General features: G+C 54.6%; 1 protein-coding gene across 2 annotated transcripts in view; it reads right to left on the bottom strand.

Annotated features, from left to right (window-relative positions):
* Window positions 1-9,435: 9,435 nt before the first annotated feature.
* Window positions 9,436-15,994, bottom strand: part of GSG1L (GSG1 like) — a 251,723-nt gene continuing 245,164 nt past the window's right edge. For both annotated transcript variants that reach the window (XM_061401496.1, XM_061401495.1), the window contains one exon: window positions 9,436-10,004. In XM_061401496.1, coding sequence (XP_061257480.1) covers window positions 9,907-10,004 — 98 coding nt within the window. In that variant the 3' untranslated portion in view covers window positions 9,436-9,906. The remainder of the gene's footprint in view (window positions 10,005-15,994) is intronic.

The following is a 15,994-nucleotide window of genomic DNA, read 5'->3' on the forward strand; positions in this document are numbered from 1 at the left end:
GGAGGAGGGCCTGGCAACCCACTCCAGTATTCTTGCCTGGCGAATCCCATGGACTGAGGAGCCTGGTGGTAGGGTCGCAGAGTCGGACACAACTGAAGTGACTTAGCACATATGCCTGGAACTGACTCGTTTCACCCGAGTTCAGCCTTGGAGGGTAGGTGTGATTACAATCCTCCTTTTACAGATACAGGAACTAAGGCGCAGAGAGGCTGAGTAACTTGCCCGAGACACTCAGCTTGGGGAGCTATTAGTATACAAATCCTGAGATAACCACGGGAGAACTGGGGTGAAATTTCCTGGACCCTGGGGTTTCCCTTCAGCACGAGTGGATCCTGAAATCACAGCCCCCAAATTGATTGCTGGCTCCTCCTGCGGTTCCCCACCCCTGCTTCCTTTAGGGGTGAGTATCAGCATCCGGATAAAGCAGCCCTCGAGTAGGAAGAAGGTTCATTTGAAGGGGCTAGCGGTCTAGACTGCAGCTCAGTTGCCAGCAGTTGTATTGGGGGCTGGGTAAGGGGGCCCTCTGGAGACCCTCCCTCCATCTATTAAACTGGCCAGAGGGGAGAGGGCTTCTGTCCTGCCAGCATGTAGGGATAATGGCTGGGCCTCTACTGGGCCAACCCCGCCCCCGGCTCCCCTCTGAGTTCCTGTGAAGACAGAGGGGCCCTGCCCTGCCAGGGCCTGGTACTACCGGGGCTTGTGTCTCTGGGCCAGCCCGGGAGACTGTGAACGCAGGCCAGCCCTCCCTGCATTCCAGCCGTGGGCTGGGAGGCCGGCCAAGCATCCCAGCTTCTAAGCCTTTCCAACCACCAGCCAGAGCGCTGGGCCTGGGTCCCTATTGTTCAAGGGCCAGGCAAGCAACACCAGGGGGCAAAGCTGGCCTTGCAGGACCTGGTCAACAGAGCAGCCCAGGCACCTTCTGCGGCTCAGAGCCCAGGGTCCCGCCACACCAGGTCTTCAGGGGGTTTGAAAGAAGCCAGGAATCCAGGTGTTGTATTTATTTTTAATGTGAAATCTAACTCTTAAATGTTGGCTCTAAGTTAACAAACATAGAGTGAGCCAAGTAAATCCAGTTACAGGTCCTATGTAGCTGACCCTCCACCACAGCTCCCATCCTAGCTCAGCATGAACATCGGCCCCCGCTTCCTTCCTGGCTCCCTGGAGCCTGCAGTCCCTGACCTGAAAGTCAAAGTATTAGTCACTCAGTCGGGTCCCACTGTTTTCAACCCCATGGACTGTATAGCCCGCCAGGCTCCTCTGTCCATGGGATTCTCCAGGCAAGAAAATTGGAGTGGGTTCCCCTCCCTTCTCCAGGGCATCTTCCCAACCGAGGGATTGAACCTGGGTCTCCTGCATTGCAGGCAAATTCTTTACCATCTGAGCCAGCAGGGAGGCCCGCAGTCCCTGATGCAAGGCTCCATGAATGCCCAGGGCTGGTTCACCCCAGTCCTCCTCACCTTCCCAGGGAGGTAAAGAGAGGGAGGAGACTCTTCCTGGCCCCGCCCCTCTTGCCCAGGGGGTCAGTGGAGTGACCTCAGCGGACTGAAGCTGCAGTTTCCACCCCCAGGCTTTCTGGGGAGCAGAGGCCTTCCTCTCCCTCCACATCCCGCTTCCCTGCCCATTCCCTGGGTCCCACCCCCACCCTGTAATCTACAGGGCTGTAAATCAGCCCCGAGCTGCAGCTGTCAGGGGCACAGGGGCTGGTTGGCACCCAGGCATGGCTGCAGGGAATGAATCTTGGCCACAGCTGACAAGAGGGTTAAGGAAGAGCAGGCAGAGTCTCCCAGGGGAGCCTCCCCTCAGGCCCCGTCCCCTGGGGACCTGCCTTCTCTGACCCACAGAGGGAAGGACCTGCTTCTGTCTGTCTGTTTCTTTGGCTCCAGCACTGGCACCACAACCTCAGAGGGCCCCCCAGAGCCTGCCAAGGCCGTTTCTGTAGCCAGACCAGTGGCCGCTGCCCCCACACTTGGGCTTGTTTGCTGAGATGTCCTGAGTCCCTCCCCAGACCTCACTGCCCACCCCCGCCTGAAGCAGCATGGTCCCTTCCTGAGGCCCGAGCACCTCCCCTTCCCCATCACTCAGCCTCACCCTCAGCCTCCTCGGGATTGGCTGGCTGCACTGGTCTGCCAGTTCCTTGCTTCTCTAAAAAAACTGGAAGCTGTGGCAGCTCTGGTCCCATGTTACCAGATGGTCCCAAAAGCCAGAGCTGGCCCTGAGCCCGGGCAGCGGCTCCCCAGTCACCACACTCGCCACCCGCCCCTGTCGTCTCGCGCTCGGCCTGCTGCCCTCCCCGCATCGCTTCACGCTTCACAGCCCTACAGGCATCCGAATTCACACCTGGAGACAGAGGCAGGTCATTTACATGGAGGAGCAGGAGGGGACGGGGTGACAGTGATGGGGCCTCACCCTCCTGCGCACGCAGAGGCTCTCGTGCGGCCCAACGACTCAAGCTTCTGGTGTCCAGTCAGGGAACAGGCCCAGGACAGGTGCCGGGGGGAGGTACGGGGGCCTCTGCCAAACGGGCTGTGTGTCCCTGGGTGCTTGGGGCTGGCGGTCAGGCATGTCCCTGGACCTCTACATGGCAGTCATGACACCACTTCCCGGCTCCCAGCCTCTGGGAAGCTGTTCCACTCACACACACTCCTGACACAGGGGCAGGCTTTAGCAGTCATCTTCTGTAATAATAACAACCAAAGTCGTAACTGTCAGTACAGGGACTTCCCTGGTGGCCCAGTGGCTAAGACTGTGCTTTCAATGCAGAGGGCCTGGGTTCGATCCCTGGTCAGGAACTAGATCCCACATGCCGCACCTAAGAGCCCACACTTTGCAACTAAAGATCCAGAATGCAGTGACTAAGACCCAGTGAAGCCAAATAAATGTCAGTCAGTACATACTAAGCTCTCACCTGACCTGGATGCTCTATGGGTTCGTCACTGAAGCTGCGTATCACGGTTAGACGCTGAGACCTCATGCTGCAGGTACCCATTTCCCAGCGAGTTGGTGATGGAGAGCAACCTGGGGCTGCCTGGCCAGGGTTCAAGTCCAGACCCCACTACCTCCTAGCTGTGAGCAACCTTATGCCCGTGCGTCCTCGGCTTCCTTACCCAGGCCTCAGGATGCCCGCTACACCTGCTCCTCAGAGTCACTCTGGGCATCCTTAGGAGCATCTCCTGGGAGGCAGGGCACACTGGCTGAGTTCCACAATGGCCCTCATCTTCTTCTTGTTCAGTCGCCCAGTCGTGTCTGACTCTTTGTGACCCCATGGATAGCAGCATGCCAGGCCTCCCTATTCCTCACCATCTCCCAGAGTTTGCCCAAGTTCTTGTTCATTGCATCAGTGATGCTGTCTAGCCATCTCATTCTCTGACGCCTTCTTCTCTGGCCCTCAATCTTTCCCAGCATCAGGGACTTTTCCAATGAGCCATCTGTTTGCATCAGATAACCAAAATACTGGAGCTTCAGCTTCAGCATCAGTCCTTCCAGTGAATATTCAGGGTTGATCTCCCTTAAGATTGACTGGCTTGATCTCTTTGCTGTCCAAGGGACTCTCAAGAGTCTTCTCAGCACCACAGTGTGAAGGCATCAATTCTTCAGCACCCTGCCTTCTTTACAGTCCAGCTCTCACAACCATACGTGACCACTGGAAAGACCATAGCCTTGACTGTACAGACCTTTGTCGGCAGAGTGATGTCTCTGCTTTTCGACATGGGAGGAGGGAATGGCAAACCACCCCAGTGTACTTGCCATGAGAACCTCATGAATCTTCATCTTACAGGTGTACAAACTGAGGCTTTCACAGCAAGAGTGGCCTGGGGGCTGAGATGGGAGGCTGCTCAAAAGGGCAGCATGGCCCTCCTGATTTTCCTGGATTCCTCCCAGCCTGGGCGCCGGCCTTAGAGAATGAGTGCTGTCTCCCCTCCCATGCCAGCTCTTGACCTGTGGAGCCCCTCTCTTGCCTCCTCTCCCTAACCCACCCTGCGTGCACCCCTCCACCTGACAGCCACCCACCCACCCTGGAAGTTCCAGGGGAGGGAAGGTCAGGAGTGTATGTAGAAGGGGGCTTGGTGCCCTGACGCACCATCTTGGCCTCCTGGCATGGAACTCGTCCCGAGCAAAGGCCCCTTACTGCTCCCCCAGAGCCCCAGGCCCCCTCCCTCCCCCATGTCCTGGCCAGTCCTGGCCTCTGCCCGCTGCCCACTCCCTTGCCAGGCCTCTGGCCATTCCCCAGCCTCCGGCCTCCCTACAGGCCGAGGCTCAGACAGCATCCGTCCAAGATGAATTATGGCCCAAGAAGCAATTACCAGGGTATGGTGGGCCGGGCCGCGTGGGCACGGGGCAGAGGTCTCGCGTTGTGATTTCCTGTCTGTCTACGCAATAAATCTCCACGTGGAAGAGATTGGTTTTTCCTCATGACTGATGGTCGTTGTCTTCAGTCCCACGGCGGGGCTGTCCTCCGGTGGGGCGGTGTAACGTGCTCATCGCCCACAGCCCCCGGGTGAGAGGCGAGGGGGCAAGACTCCAGGCCCCCCAGGCTGTGTGCTCCAGGGCTCCATCTCTCCTGGCTTGGGGACAGGGGCTTTTCTAAGTCATCCACTTGGAGAACAGTCTTTCCTGGTTTTCACCAAGGCCCCGCGTGGCCTGCAGCATCCCTGCCTGCATAGCATCGAAGCCCAGGAGGGAGGCTCAGAGAAAGGCTGGTCCAGGCCCAGCGCTCCCTACCCCTCACTCCCTCCCCACCTCCCAGCAGGACCCACAGCAGCCCCTCTCTGGTCACCTTGCCTCAGCCCTTCACCCCATCTCCCAGACCCAGAAGCACTTCCCAAAATGAAAAGCCGGTGTGTCCACCTCTTAACACCCTCCTGTCAGCGGTTCTCTGCAGCCTTCGGGTGAAGGTCAAACTTCCTGTCACCATGAGGCCCCACACCAGCTGACCCCAGATGCACACTCAGCAGCAACCCTCATGCCCCCACCTGGGGCTCCAGGCACCGTGTCCTGCCCCAGGGCTGCACCCAGGCACACGGCATTCTGTCAGCCCCAGGGCCTTTACACATGCTCTGACTTCTGCCCACACCATCTCACCGCCTCCTTCCTCATCCCTCAGAGCCTGCTGCCACGGCCCTTCCTCTGAGGGGCCCACCCTCACCCCTGCAGTTTAAATCCGGACTTTCTGTGGTTCGCCTACACAGCACTTCTCACAATCTGAACTGAAAACTTTTGCTGTTGGAATTATCGGAGTCATCTCTGTTTCCTCCCTGGAATACTCCCTCCACGAGGATGGAATCGGTGCCTTTCTGACTCGCCGTGGCAGCTCCAGTGCACACTCAGCGCCTGCCACACGGAAGCCCCTTGGCAAATAGTTCTCGATGAATGAAGACCCACACAGGTCAGCAATAGCCTCGGGATTTTAACTAACTCCTCAGCCCTGGGTGCTTTCCTCTGTCCCCACTTCCTCCCAAGGAGGGGTCCGCACCCTGGTGGCAGCAGCTTCCCCCAGGGATGAGCTTCCCAGCACACTGCGCCCTCAGGCCCAGCTGCCGGCGGATGAATGGCCATGAATCAAGTTGACATTACCATTACCCGAGGGAGTGTGTGGCTGGATGGGTGGGCTTTGGTGGAGGCTGCAGGGAAGACGGCTCGTCACAGCCACCAGCCCAAAAGGGCAGTCGGCCCAGGGACCTCCAGCGGCCTGGACCTGCCAGTTAGCCCCCAGGCAAGGGAAGGACCAGGGCCCTGAGGCACCTGAGGAGAAAGGGGGTGAAGAGTTGGACGCTACTGAGAGACTGAACCTAGCACAGGCTGGCTTCCCAGGCGGCCTAGTGGTAACCTGCCTGCCAACACAGGAGACAATGAGACGCGGGTTTGATCCCACGGTCAGGAAGATACCGTGGAAGATGACCTAGCAACCCACTTCAGTATCCTTGCCTGGGGAATTCCATGAACAGAGGACCCTGGTGGGCCACAATCCATAGAGTCGCAGAGTCGGACACGACTGAAGTGAATTAGCACGCGCGCACACACACACACACACCTGAGCAAACACGACAGAGCCCCATTCAGGGTGGTGGGCACGTGCAGACCCAGGTCCAGGGCTGGTGTGTATCCAGCACCAGCTCGTGCACACAGGAGTGTGTGCTCAGCATCAGCGGGCACACAGAGACGTGGGTGGGTTAGCACGTGTGCACGAACAATTGCTCACTCAAGTTTGTACAATGTTGAGGTGGGTGTGTCCACACAAGCCCAGGTGTGTGGCTACAGGGAGGCTGGGAGCAGGTGTCCAGGGCAGAGCAGGCTGTGTAAGAGCTACTCTGGGCTGTGGGTCAAGCCAGCCTATGGGGGTCAAGGTCAGCATCCAAGGCCAACAGCCATTCTATCTGTGGAGAGGGATGGTCTGCTTGGTGCAGGGGATGGGCAGGAAAAGTTGTGCAGGAGTGGGAGGAGGGGGCTTTGCCTCCCCATCCAGGCCTCTGTGTGCTCACCCAGGACCCCTGCTTTCAAACCAGGTGGTCCTCCTCGCTCCCAGGTGCAGGCAGACAGTGTGGCATGAAGACAGCCCTCCCAGTAACTCCCAGTAGGGACCCCTTGGGATCGCTCACCTGGCCTGCCTGGAAGTGCTTCCTTTTGTCTAACCTGCAGCCTTCTTGCTGCAGCCTCCATGGGACTGAATGGCAGTTACTTCTCTCCCCCTGCCCAGCAGGCACCCAAAAGGACTTGAAGCCTGAGTGAGTGGTCCCGTGAGCCTCCTCTGTCCTCCCCATCCCTCTCTGGGCTGAGCAGAGGGTAAGAATGGCCCTTGCTTGAGGCATCCGCATTCCATCATCACATACCACTTGCACGATTATTTATTTAATATTTTTCTTTAAGCCAACTTTTTTGCCTTTTAACTTAAATGCCTATTTTGGCTTCATCCTAAGCAATAACGTCTGTGAAATCACGGCACTCGCGTGCCCGTTATACATTTTTTTCCTAATACACAATTTACATAAACACAACTATTAAAATAGATAAAAACTTTGCCCATGTTTCAACAAAAAATCATCTCCCAGACCTCTGTGATCCACTTGGCAACTTCAAAAGGATCCTAGAAGAGAATAAAGAGCTCCAAGGTACCCAGGGCCAGATTCCCATTGGACACGGCCCTGCCCAGTCTGAAGCTGGAGCTGCTGCAGCGGTTTCTTCTCGCCCAGCTGACCTCCTCACCCTGATATTCAAAGCCTTTTTATTTGAGTCCCAGTCTCTCTCCCAGACCCAGCTCCTGCCCCACACAGTAGGTCCACGATAGTTACTAGATGAATGAATCACTGACTTGATTAACAAATGCATGAATGAATGGGTGAATAAACACACATCTCCACCTGGGTGTCTCCCAGGCACCTGAGACTCAAGACATCTGAACCTGCCCCCACCTCCCCCCCAGCCCCTAACCTGAGTGTCATCGCTGACTTTCCCCTCCCACCCTCCCACCCTCCCACATCAGCTCATTTTCCCTCCTGCCTGCCTCCTGAATCTGCCCTCACCGTGCTGTCCCAGGAACTCCACTCTGAACCAGTTCACCCTTTCCCCTCCTTTCACATGTGGTGAGGACAAGGACAGGGGCCATCCCCCCCAAGTCTATTCTCTGCCCAGAGCTGCAGAGACCTTCCTGGGATGCTCAGCTGGGCACTCCCTGCTTTGCCTGAAAGCATCTCCCGTGGATCCTTCCTAAAGAGGCTTCAGTCCCTCCGGCTCCACTAACATCTGCGGCCTGATTTCTCATCCGCTGCCCTTCTTTCTCTCTACATATCTGCCATCTAGACTATCCCAAAGTTCCTATGATGTTCCCAACTTTCTTTCCCTCTACACTCTTGCCTGCCTGACATCTAGACAACGTCATATCTCAGCTTAAATGTCATTTTCCCAAAGGAGCCTCCCACGAGCCCCACTCCCTCCTACAAGCAGGTGCTGCCTATGGGCTTCTGCAGCACACACACTCCCACCCCCGCCAACTTCCTCTCATTGAGAAAACAGCAAAGACCGACAGAGCGTTTATGTGCCAGGCTCTGTTCTAAAGGCACGTATATTAGCTCCTTTAACCCTCAGAAGAACTTTAAGAAGTATGTGTACTGATAATCCCCACATGCCCACAGGGGTGAGGCACAGAGAGGTCAGGTAACGTGCCCCCGATCTCAAGTAGAGGAGCTGGAATCGGCACCCAGGCTGCCTGGTCCCAGAGCACTCCACACACTGTTCTGTCTTCACCTGTCTAGTTTGTGTCCTGCCCATCTGTGAGCTCTTTGAGGACAGACACTGTCTCTGAATTAGCATCCTATCTCAAGTGCCTGCCACAGTGTTTGGCACACAGTAGGAACACAAGGAATTGTATCATTGAGTAGATGGATACACAGATGGATGGCTGAATAATGAGGGCAGGTGATACGTGAAAGGATGGATGGATGGATGTCTGGTAAAAGGAAGAATGACCACTGATGGGTGGATAATGGACGGACAAATGGATAGATGGACGGTTATGGATGGATGATGAATAGATTGATGGATAGATGGGTGGATGAATGGACGGACAAATGGATAGATGGATGAATGAATGGATGCGGGGATGGGTTATGGATGGATGGATGGATAGATGGGAGGATGAATGGACAGACAAATGGATAGATGGACGGATGAATGGATGGGTGATGGATGGATAGATGGGTGGATGAATGGATGGACAAATGGATAGATGGATGGATGAATGGATGTGGGGATGGGTTATGGATGGATGGATGTATGATGAATGGATGGAAGGATAGATGGGTGGATGATGGATGGATGGATGGATGGATGGATCGATGAATGATTGGTTGGATGATGTGTTTATAGAAGAATGAAGAACAACATTCTCTCCTTGAGGGAAATTTCTAGAAATCCTTTGGGAAGGGACAAGGCCTCTTGGAGTCAGGAGTCCTAATTCAAACCCTTAACCCTGCTTTTGCTAGCTCTGTGATCTTGGGCAAGATGCTTCATCTCTGTGACCCTAAGTTCCCTCATCTTCATAATAGGAATCTGTTTCTTCAGGCATCTAAGCCCTAAGGTTTGATATAAATGTGACTCTAGACACAGGGTAAAGGGTCCCCATGGGGGTCAGGGTGGCTGAGGGCCTGGGTTTGAGGGCCTATCTATGGCCCTCTCCAGTGTCCTGCCTGCCTGGCACCCACCTCCCCACCCTCTGGAATCCAAGAGAGCCTGCCAGCCTGGCTCTATCCTGATCCCACCCCCCGACCCAGTCTCAGCTACAGGACCACCCCCCTTTCCTCCCACCCACCCACACTTCAGCATCTAACCCTGACCAGCACACTCAGGGCTGTCTTATCTTCAGGCTCCTTAGAGACCTGATAGGGTGGGGCCACAAAGGGGCAGCCACAGCCCAGAGAGCAACTGGCCTCCACACGCAGCAAGAAAACAGATCCAACAAGCATTTATTGAGTCCCTGCTCTGTGCCTGCAGTGGGACCCTCCCCCGCTGCGGGGCCAAGGCCACAGCCCCTCTTTCAAGAAACCCCACTCATTCCCTGTCCCCAACAGGGGACCTCCGAGACTTCCTGGCTGGCTTGTGGGTCCCAGCCCTTTAGCGGCCAAGGTCCGTATCCTTCTCAGCATCCCAGCCGCACCCAGCAGGGTTCTGCACGTGACGGAGGCAGGAGTCAGGAGTGGCTGTCCCCAAGTCATACTGTGCAGCCCCTCAGACGCCCTGGCCCCAATTCCAGGACGCTGAGACCCAGGCAGCCGTGGGCAGGGCAGCCCACGTGTCTCCCACGCAGGCTGGCTGAGTTCACAGCACGCAGGCCAGGTTCCAAAGGCGCCAGACCAGTGATCCTGCGGCAGGGGGCTGGTGCTGATGATGGCCCGAGGTCTGGAACCAGGCTGTTCACGGTCACACCCAGTGCCCCAGGACCCAGCACTGGCGGTTCAGCTCTGCTGCCTCGTGTGCAGAGCTCCGGGGCCAGGAATCTCCCATGTGTGGCTGGTGTCCTGCCAAGGGGACAGGGTGGTCAGTGCTGACAGCTGCCTTCCTCCACCCATGTGCCACCGCCCCCTCCCACTCCCCATCCACCCATTTGTCCACCCACACGCAACTCTCCACCCACTCACTGTTCCATTCAGCATCTCACCATCCACTTACCCAACTCTCCGTCTCTGCCACGCCCCCATCAGCCACTCTCTGCCCACCCATCCACCAACACCTAAACATCCGCCTGCCAACACCCGCTGCCATCCACTCACCAACCCACCAATATACCCACCATTCCGCTCACACACGATACCCACCATGACTCCCCGAGCCTTAAAACCCAGTCAAGCATCTCCCACCTGTCAACACATCACACACCCGCCAACATCCCATCCATCCTCGCAGCAGCCCAGAACACTCCCACCAGCCCTGCTCTCCACACACACATCTACCCATCACCCAAAACACCCACCCATGCACCCGCCCGGCCACTTTTCACCTCACCCACCTACTTGTCTGCTTCCCAACCTACCAACACATCCACACCCACACGTCAAGTCTCCAGCCCTTAACTCACAGACATTCTCATCCAACTATTGCCCACTGCCCAACCACCAACCCTGCACACGCACCTGCCCTCACTTCATCCACCCCACTCAAGCCATCCACCCACCCTCTTTCCACCCTTCACCCACCCAAAGGCTTCCCCTGTCTCCCACCACCCCTCAACCCCATCTGGCTTCCCTGGGGTCCACTGCGTGCTCCCAATATGCTCAAGGCGCTATGGGAGGGTTAGAAGGAGAATCGTGTAGATGACTCCAGAGCCGCGACCTTACTTGACCCTTACTTGATGCTTACTTGAGCGAGCGAGTATGTGGACATCCGAAAGCCAGCCCTGAGCTGCTCCCTGGGCCAAGGCAGGCGGCAGCCTCTATGACCACAGCCTCTGCTCCGCCTGGGCAAGCAGAGGGGCTGGGAGGCTCATCTGATCCAACGTGCACGCTCACTCTTCTGTTTTTCTTGATTCTCGGAAGCTCGCTCCCCTGCCTTCACCCAAGCACCACCTTCATGTCTTCCTATCTCACTAGGCCATTCCCATCTCCAAGTTGGGACCTGCTTCAAATGTCCTTGTACCTACTATCAAACTGAACCCTCAAAGCCCAGCTCAAATCTCTCCTCCTATAGGAAGCCCTCCAGACATCCGCTCTCTGACCTCAGGGGTCTCCTTCTCTTAAGAGCACCCACCCTGAATGGTGCTCCACCAGCCTTGTCACTATGAGACCACTAGCCCAGGAGAGAGATGGCTCAACTCCTGGAGAACCTTCCATGGTGACTCCTTGGAGCCAGAAAGATGAGAACAAAGAGGAACGTGGGGAGGAGAGACTGCCTGGAATGGGGAGTGGGATGGGTGTGAAGGGCGAGGAAGCAAACTAGCTGCAAAGGAGCACTTAGAGTCCACACACCATGCTAGGTTGTCCCGAAAAGCCTGAACCCATTTTACAGATGAGGAAACTGAGGCTCAGCCAGCATAAGCAGCTGCCTTAGGATTCACAGCTACACTGCTGCTGGGTTGAATTAATTTCTTCTTGATTCCAAACTTCAGCATTTTTTTTTTAATGTGTTCTGCTCAGATAACTTCTCATCCTTTAGGGTCAGACATCCCTCAGAGCAAGCCCCTTGAGGTGGAAATTCCTGCTGAAGCCAAGAATTCTTGCTTGCATACCTCCAAGGGCGGGCAGCTCATTATTCTTTCTCCATGCCCAAAGCAGCTCTGACTATTGGGAGATTCTTCCTCATAACAAAGGCAGGAAGGGAACAGGCAAAGATGAGGAAGATTGTGCCAATGCTGGGGAGTGTGCACACGTCATTTTTTTTCCCCTTTGGCTTTTCTTCTGTTTTTAATATTCTTTAATGTTGGTGCTTTGCTAATTTTACTAGATTTTTTAAAAGGGGTGGAAAACATTTGGCAAACATTCGGCAAACATTCTGGAATCGTTTGGCCTTAGGAAAAACATTTGTTTTGGCCCCAGTCGCTGAAACAGTTGCATTCTTTGAAAGTGCTTGCTGCCAAGATATAGGTGTTGGGATTTTTTTTTTAATCGAAAAGCAAATATTTGGTGTACAGAAAGGTTTGATTGTTTTTCTAAATGAGTATTTAGAAATGATTGTAGTTGCTCTTACTGTAGCCAACTAGCAGAACCTTGGAGAGTTTGATGGAACAGAGGGAAAGTGATCATGTGTTTTTAGGGGAAAGGAGGGGCCGTGATCCTTATCCTTCTTTGAGTAAAAATCAGGCTTCCTAGGACTTCCTCGCTGGTCTTAAGAATTTGCCTTCCAGCGCAGGGGACGTGGGTTCGATCCTTGGCCGAGGAACTGAGATCCCAGGTGCCACAGGACAACTAAGCCCGCCTGCCACAAGCAGGAGACTGGGGTTCAACCCCTGGGTCGGGAAGATCCCCAGGAGGAGGGCATGACAACCCTCTCCAGTATTCTTGCCTGGAGAATCCCATGGACAGAAGAGCCTGGCGGGCTATAGTCCATGGGGTCGCAAAGAGTCAGACACCACTGAGCAAGTGAACGGCAGAGCTCATGCAGCCTGGAGCCCGAGCCACAACTGGAGAGAAACCTGAGCGCCGCAACCGGAAGATCTCACATGCTGCGGCCAAGACCTGATGCAGACCAAAGTAAATACATATCTTAAAAAAAAATCAAATACAGGGGATTCTCTGGCTGTCCAATGGTTAGAGCTCTGCACCCTCACTGCTCAGGGCTGCAAGCCACACAGCGAGGACAAAACAAAAATCAAGCTTCCTGTTCCCTGGATCCCAGGAGAGGCTTGGGATCCAGAGTCATTTACAGTGGGAGGAGCCCTGTCCTCACCACGTACCCCACTGGCCTACCACGACTCCCCACTCACTTCCCTTCTCTGGGGCCCTTTACATTGGGGTCAATCACCAGCCAGGGAGGAAAAAAATCCTTATGGTACAGATCAGGAAATCCCACCTTAACATGTCCACTGGGCCCAAACCAATGACATAACAGGGTGAAGCGGTCAGAAGCAGCCTTTCCTTAGCTCTGGCCAACTGTTGCCCCAGGAAATGTGGGCTCCGATCTTCCAAAACGCTCAGAGAGACTGACAATCCGGATTTTGAAATCAAATCTCCTGGCTTCTAAGTGATTTTAAAGGGCTTTTCAAGGGCTTCCTGGTGGTTCAGCGGTAAAGAATTTGCCTGCAACAGGAGTTACAGTTTCTTCCCCCTGGATTGGGAAGATCCCCTGGAGGAGGGCATGGCAACCCCCTCTAGTGTTCTTGCCTGGAGAATCCCATGGACAGAGGAGCCTGGTGGACTGCAGTCCATAGAGTCGCAAAAAGTCGAACACGACTGAAGCGACTTAGCACGCACACAAGGCTTTTAAAGCATTTAAAACCACCGGTGGGCCAAGCAGCATCTCCCAGGCTGGACTCAGCCTGCAGGAGCCACTTGTGACCTCTGACTTCTCCCTGGCCTGCATCTTTGTCCCCTGACTCTGTTCCATGGCTTTGCACATTCTGGTCCCTGGGCCATGTGCTCTTCCCTGCTGTCCTCTGGCTGTTGAGCCCCCGGGTCCTCACCCAAATGCTCCCTCCTCTGCAAAGCACTCCATGGACCTCTGCACCTGTACACCAAGCTGCACGTCGTTCTCTCCCGTGACTGTCACTTTCTGTTGTCAAGATCCCTGCCACTAACCTGGAGAGACTCAGTGCTGGCGGGGACTGAGTCTGCTCCATCCTGGAGCCTGCAGCCCCCAGCAGGTGGCTGGGCCCAGAGCAAGCCCTGAGCTCATAAATGAAGAAACCACTCAGGAGGAGGATGGAGTGATCCCTGCACTGGAGGCCTAGGCACCCCCCCATCTTCCCGGATCAAATGGACATATTCTCTGTACATTTGAGAGGCTCTTCGCTCAGCCTCTCCTCCTTTGGGTACAGGCTTGTGGGTTGGGGGTGAACTGTACTTGGAGTCCAATCATCAAAGGTTCAAATCCAGGCTCTGCCAATAACAAGCTGAGCGACTTTTTTTTTTTTTTTAAGCTGTTTGACTTTTGACAAGTGGCTTCATCTCTCTGGGCCTGCAAATGGATGTTAGTTGTAAAGGCATCAGCAGACCCAGCAAGCCCCCCTGCTAGAAGCCCTCCATTATGCAACCTCAGAGAGATGTAAAAATAACAAAATGCTCAGGGTAGAGGAGGTTGAGGTTCAGCCACCTTTCTTCACAGATGAGCAGGCCAAGGTCCATAGGTGGGAAGAGATTTGTCCAAGGCCTCACCCAGACGGTTGGCTGCAAGTACTGTGTTTTAAATCCCCTTGGCACCTCCCAGCATAGCAGAGTAGTCAACCCATAGGAGGTTCTCAGAAGTTGTGATTTATCTTCTCTTTTTAGTCGAGATATTAAACATGAAGTTTTTTTTTAACATTCGGTCTCTTCCAGTCCTAACATCTCAATCCCTTAGTGGAGAATCACCATCTTGAAATTCCCCAAGGCACTGAGATCCCAAGAGATCAGCTCTTAGCTCTGTTGAAATGTATGAAATTGCAATCACTGTTCCAAAACAAATTCACTGGGTTGGAAGGGCCCGTCGAGACCAAGAACGGCATCACCAATGCGCAGAAAAGGAAATGGGGACAATCAGAGGGGAAGTGACATGTCCAAGGTGCTCTGAAGCTGGTAGAGCAATCAGTGAGGGTGGGGAGATGTCTGGTGTTGGCATTCTTGACCCCGTAGGAGCCGCGCCTGATACAGAAGAGCCAGATGGACCGCACCATCCACTGTCCAAGGTGCTGACTTACTCTCCCCAGGACTCATGGGTCATATCCAGAGCCTACTCTCCCGGCTGCCCAATCTGGAACTCTTACCTCCAGACAGATATAGGATGTGGGAGAGAGATATGGAGATGGATCAAGGTTGGCACTGAGCTGTCTGGCTTTGGATACCCTTCCAGCTAGTGACGTCATCACTCCTCTTCCACGGCTACCTGACTGCCTCTCCAGGTCAACCCTGCTCTGTCAATCTCTACCTTGAGGGTGCTTCTGAGACTCTCATATTTGGTAATATCTGGTCACTTGTTCCCTTCCATTTTCCTTTTCTAGGCTGTATACAACCCAAGGACACAGACTAGCTCTGCTTTTATTCATCACTGTGTCCCCAGCACTCAGCACAATTTCACACACAGTGTTGAGAGCATAGATTTGTTGAAAGAATAAACGATGGAGGACTAGGGAAGAAGAGCAGGTTTGTGTGGGATTCCTGCTGGGGGGAAGGCTGAGTTTTCCAGCCTGCTTTGGGGGTGGCTTGTCCTAGGAGATCAAATGGAATTCCATCCCTCTCTTCATTCAAGTCTAGCTTCTGGGGACTGACCGTTTTACATTCTCTTCATCTCTTTTCCACACTTGGGATCAGGCTGAGTCCACGGGACCTGCCACCTTTCCCCAGAGCCACTGATTGCTTCGTTTCTTTGTTTGCTGAGCACCTACTCTGTGTCAGCCTCCCCACTGGGTGCTGGGTCTGGAGACATGAGTGAGATGCAGACTTGTCCTCTGAATGCTCACAGCCTAGTGAGGGGGAAGAGATGACAAAAGCAGGACTGCCCTGGTGGTGCAGTGGATAAGAATCCGTCTGCCAGTGCAGGGGACACAGGTTTGATTCCTGGTCTGGGAAGATCCCACATGCCGAGGAGCAATTAAGCCCATGCAACACAGCTACTGAGCCCGAGCTCTGGAGCCTGTGCTTTGTAACAAGAGAAGCCACTGCAATGAGAGGCCTGTGCCCCGCAGCTAGAAAGCAGCTCCTGCTCACCACAAATAGAGAAAAACCCGAGTGAAGCAACGAAGACCCAGTGCAGCCAGAAATAAATTTAAAAAGAGAGAGAGAGATGACAGGAGAAAACATTCCTCCAGTTCTCACTGTGCCCTGCGTTCATTGACTCATGCAATCCTCAAAAATGGAAGTTAGGTGCCATCACTATGCCCATCATA

The sequence above is a fragment of the Bos javanicus genome, chromosome 25 (assembly GCF_032452875.1).
Source record: "Bos javanicus breed banteng chromosome 25, ARS-OSU_banteng_1.0, whole genome shotgun sequence".
Taxonomy (NCBI): Eukaryota; Metazoa; Chordata; class Mammalia; order Artiodactyla; family Bovidae; genus Bos; species Bos javanicus.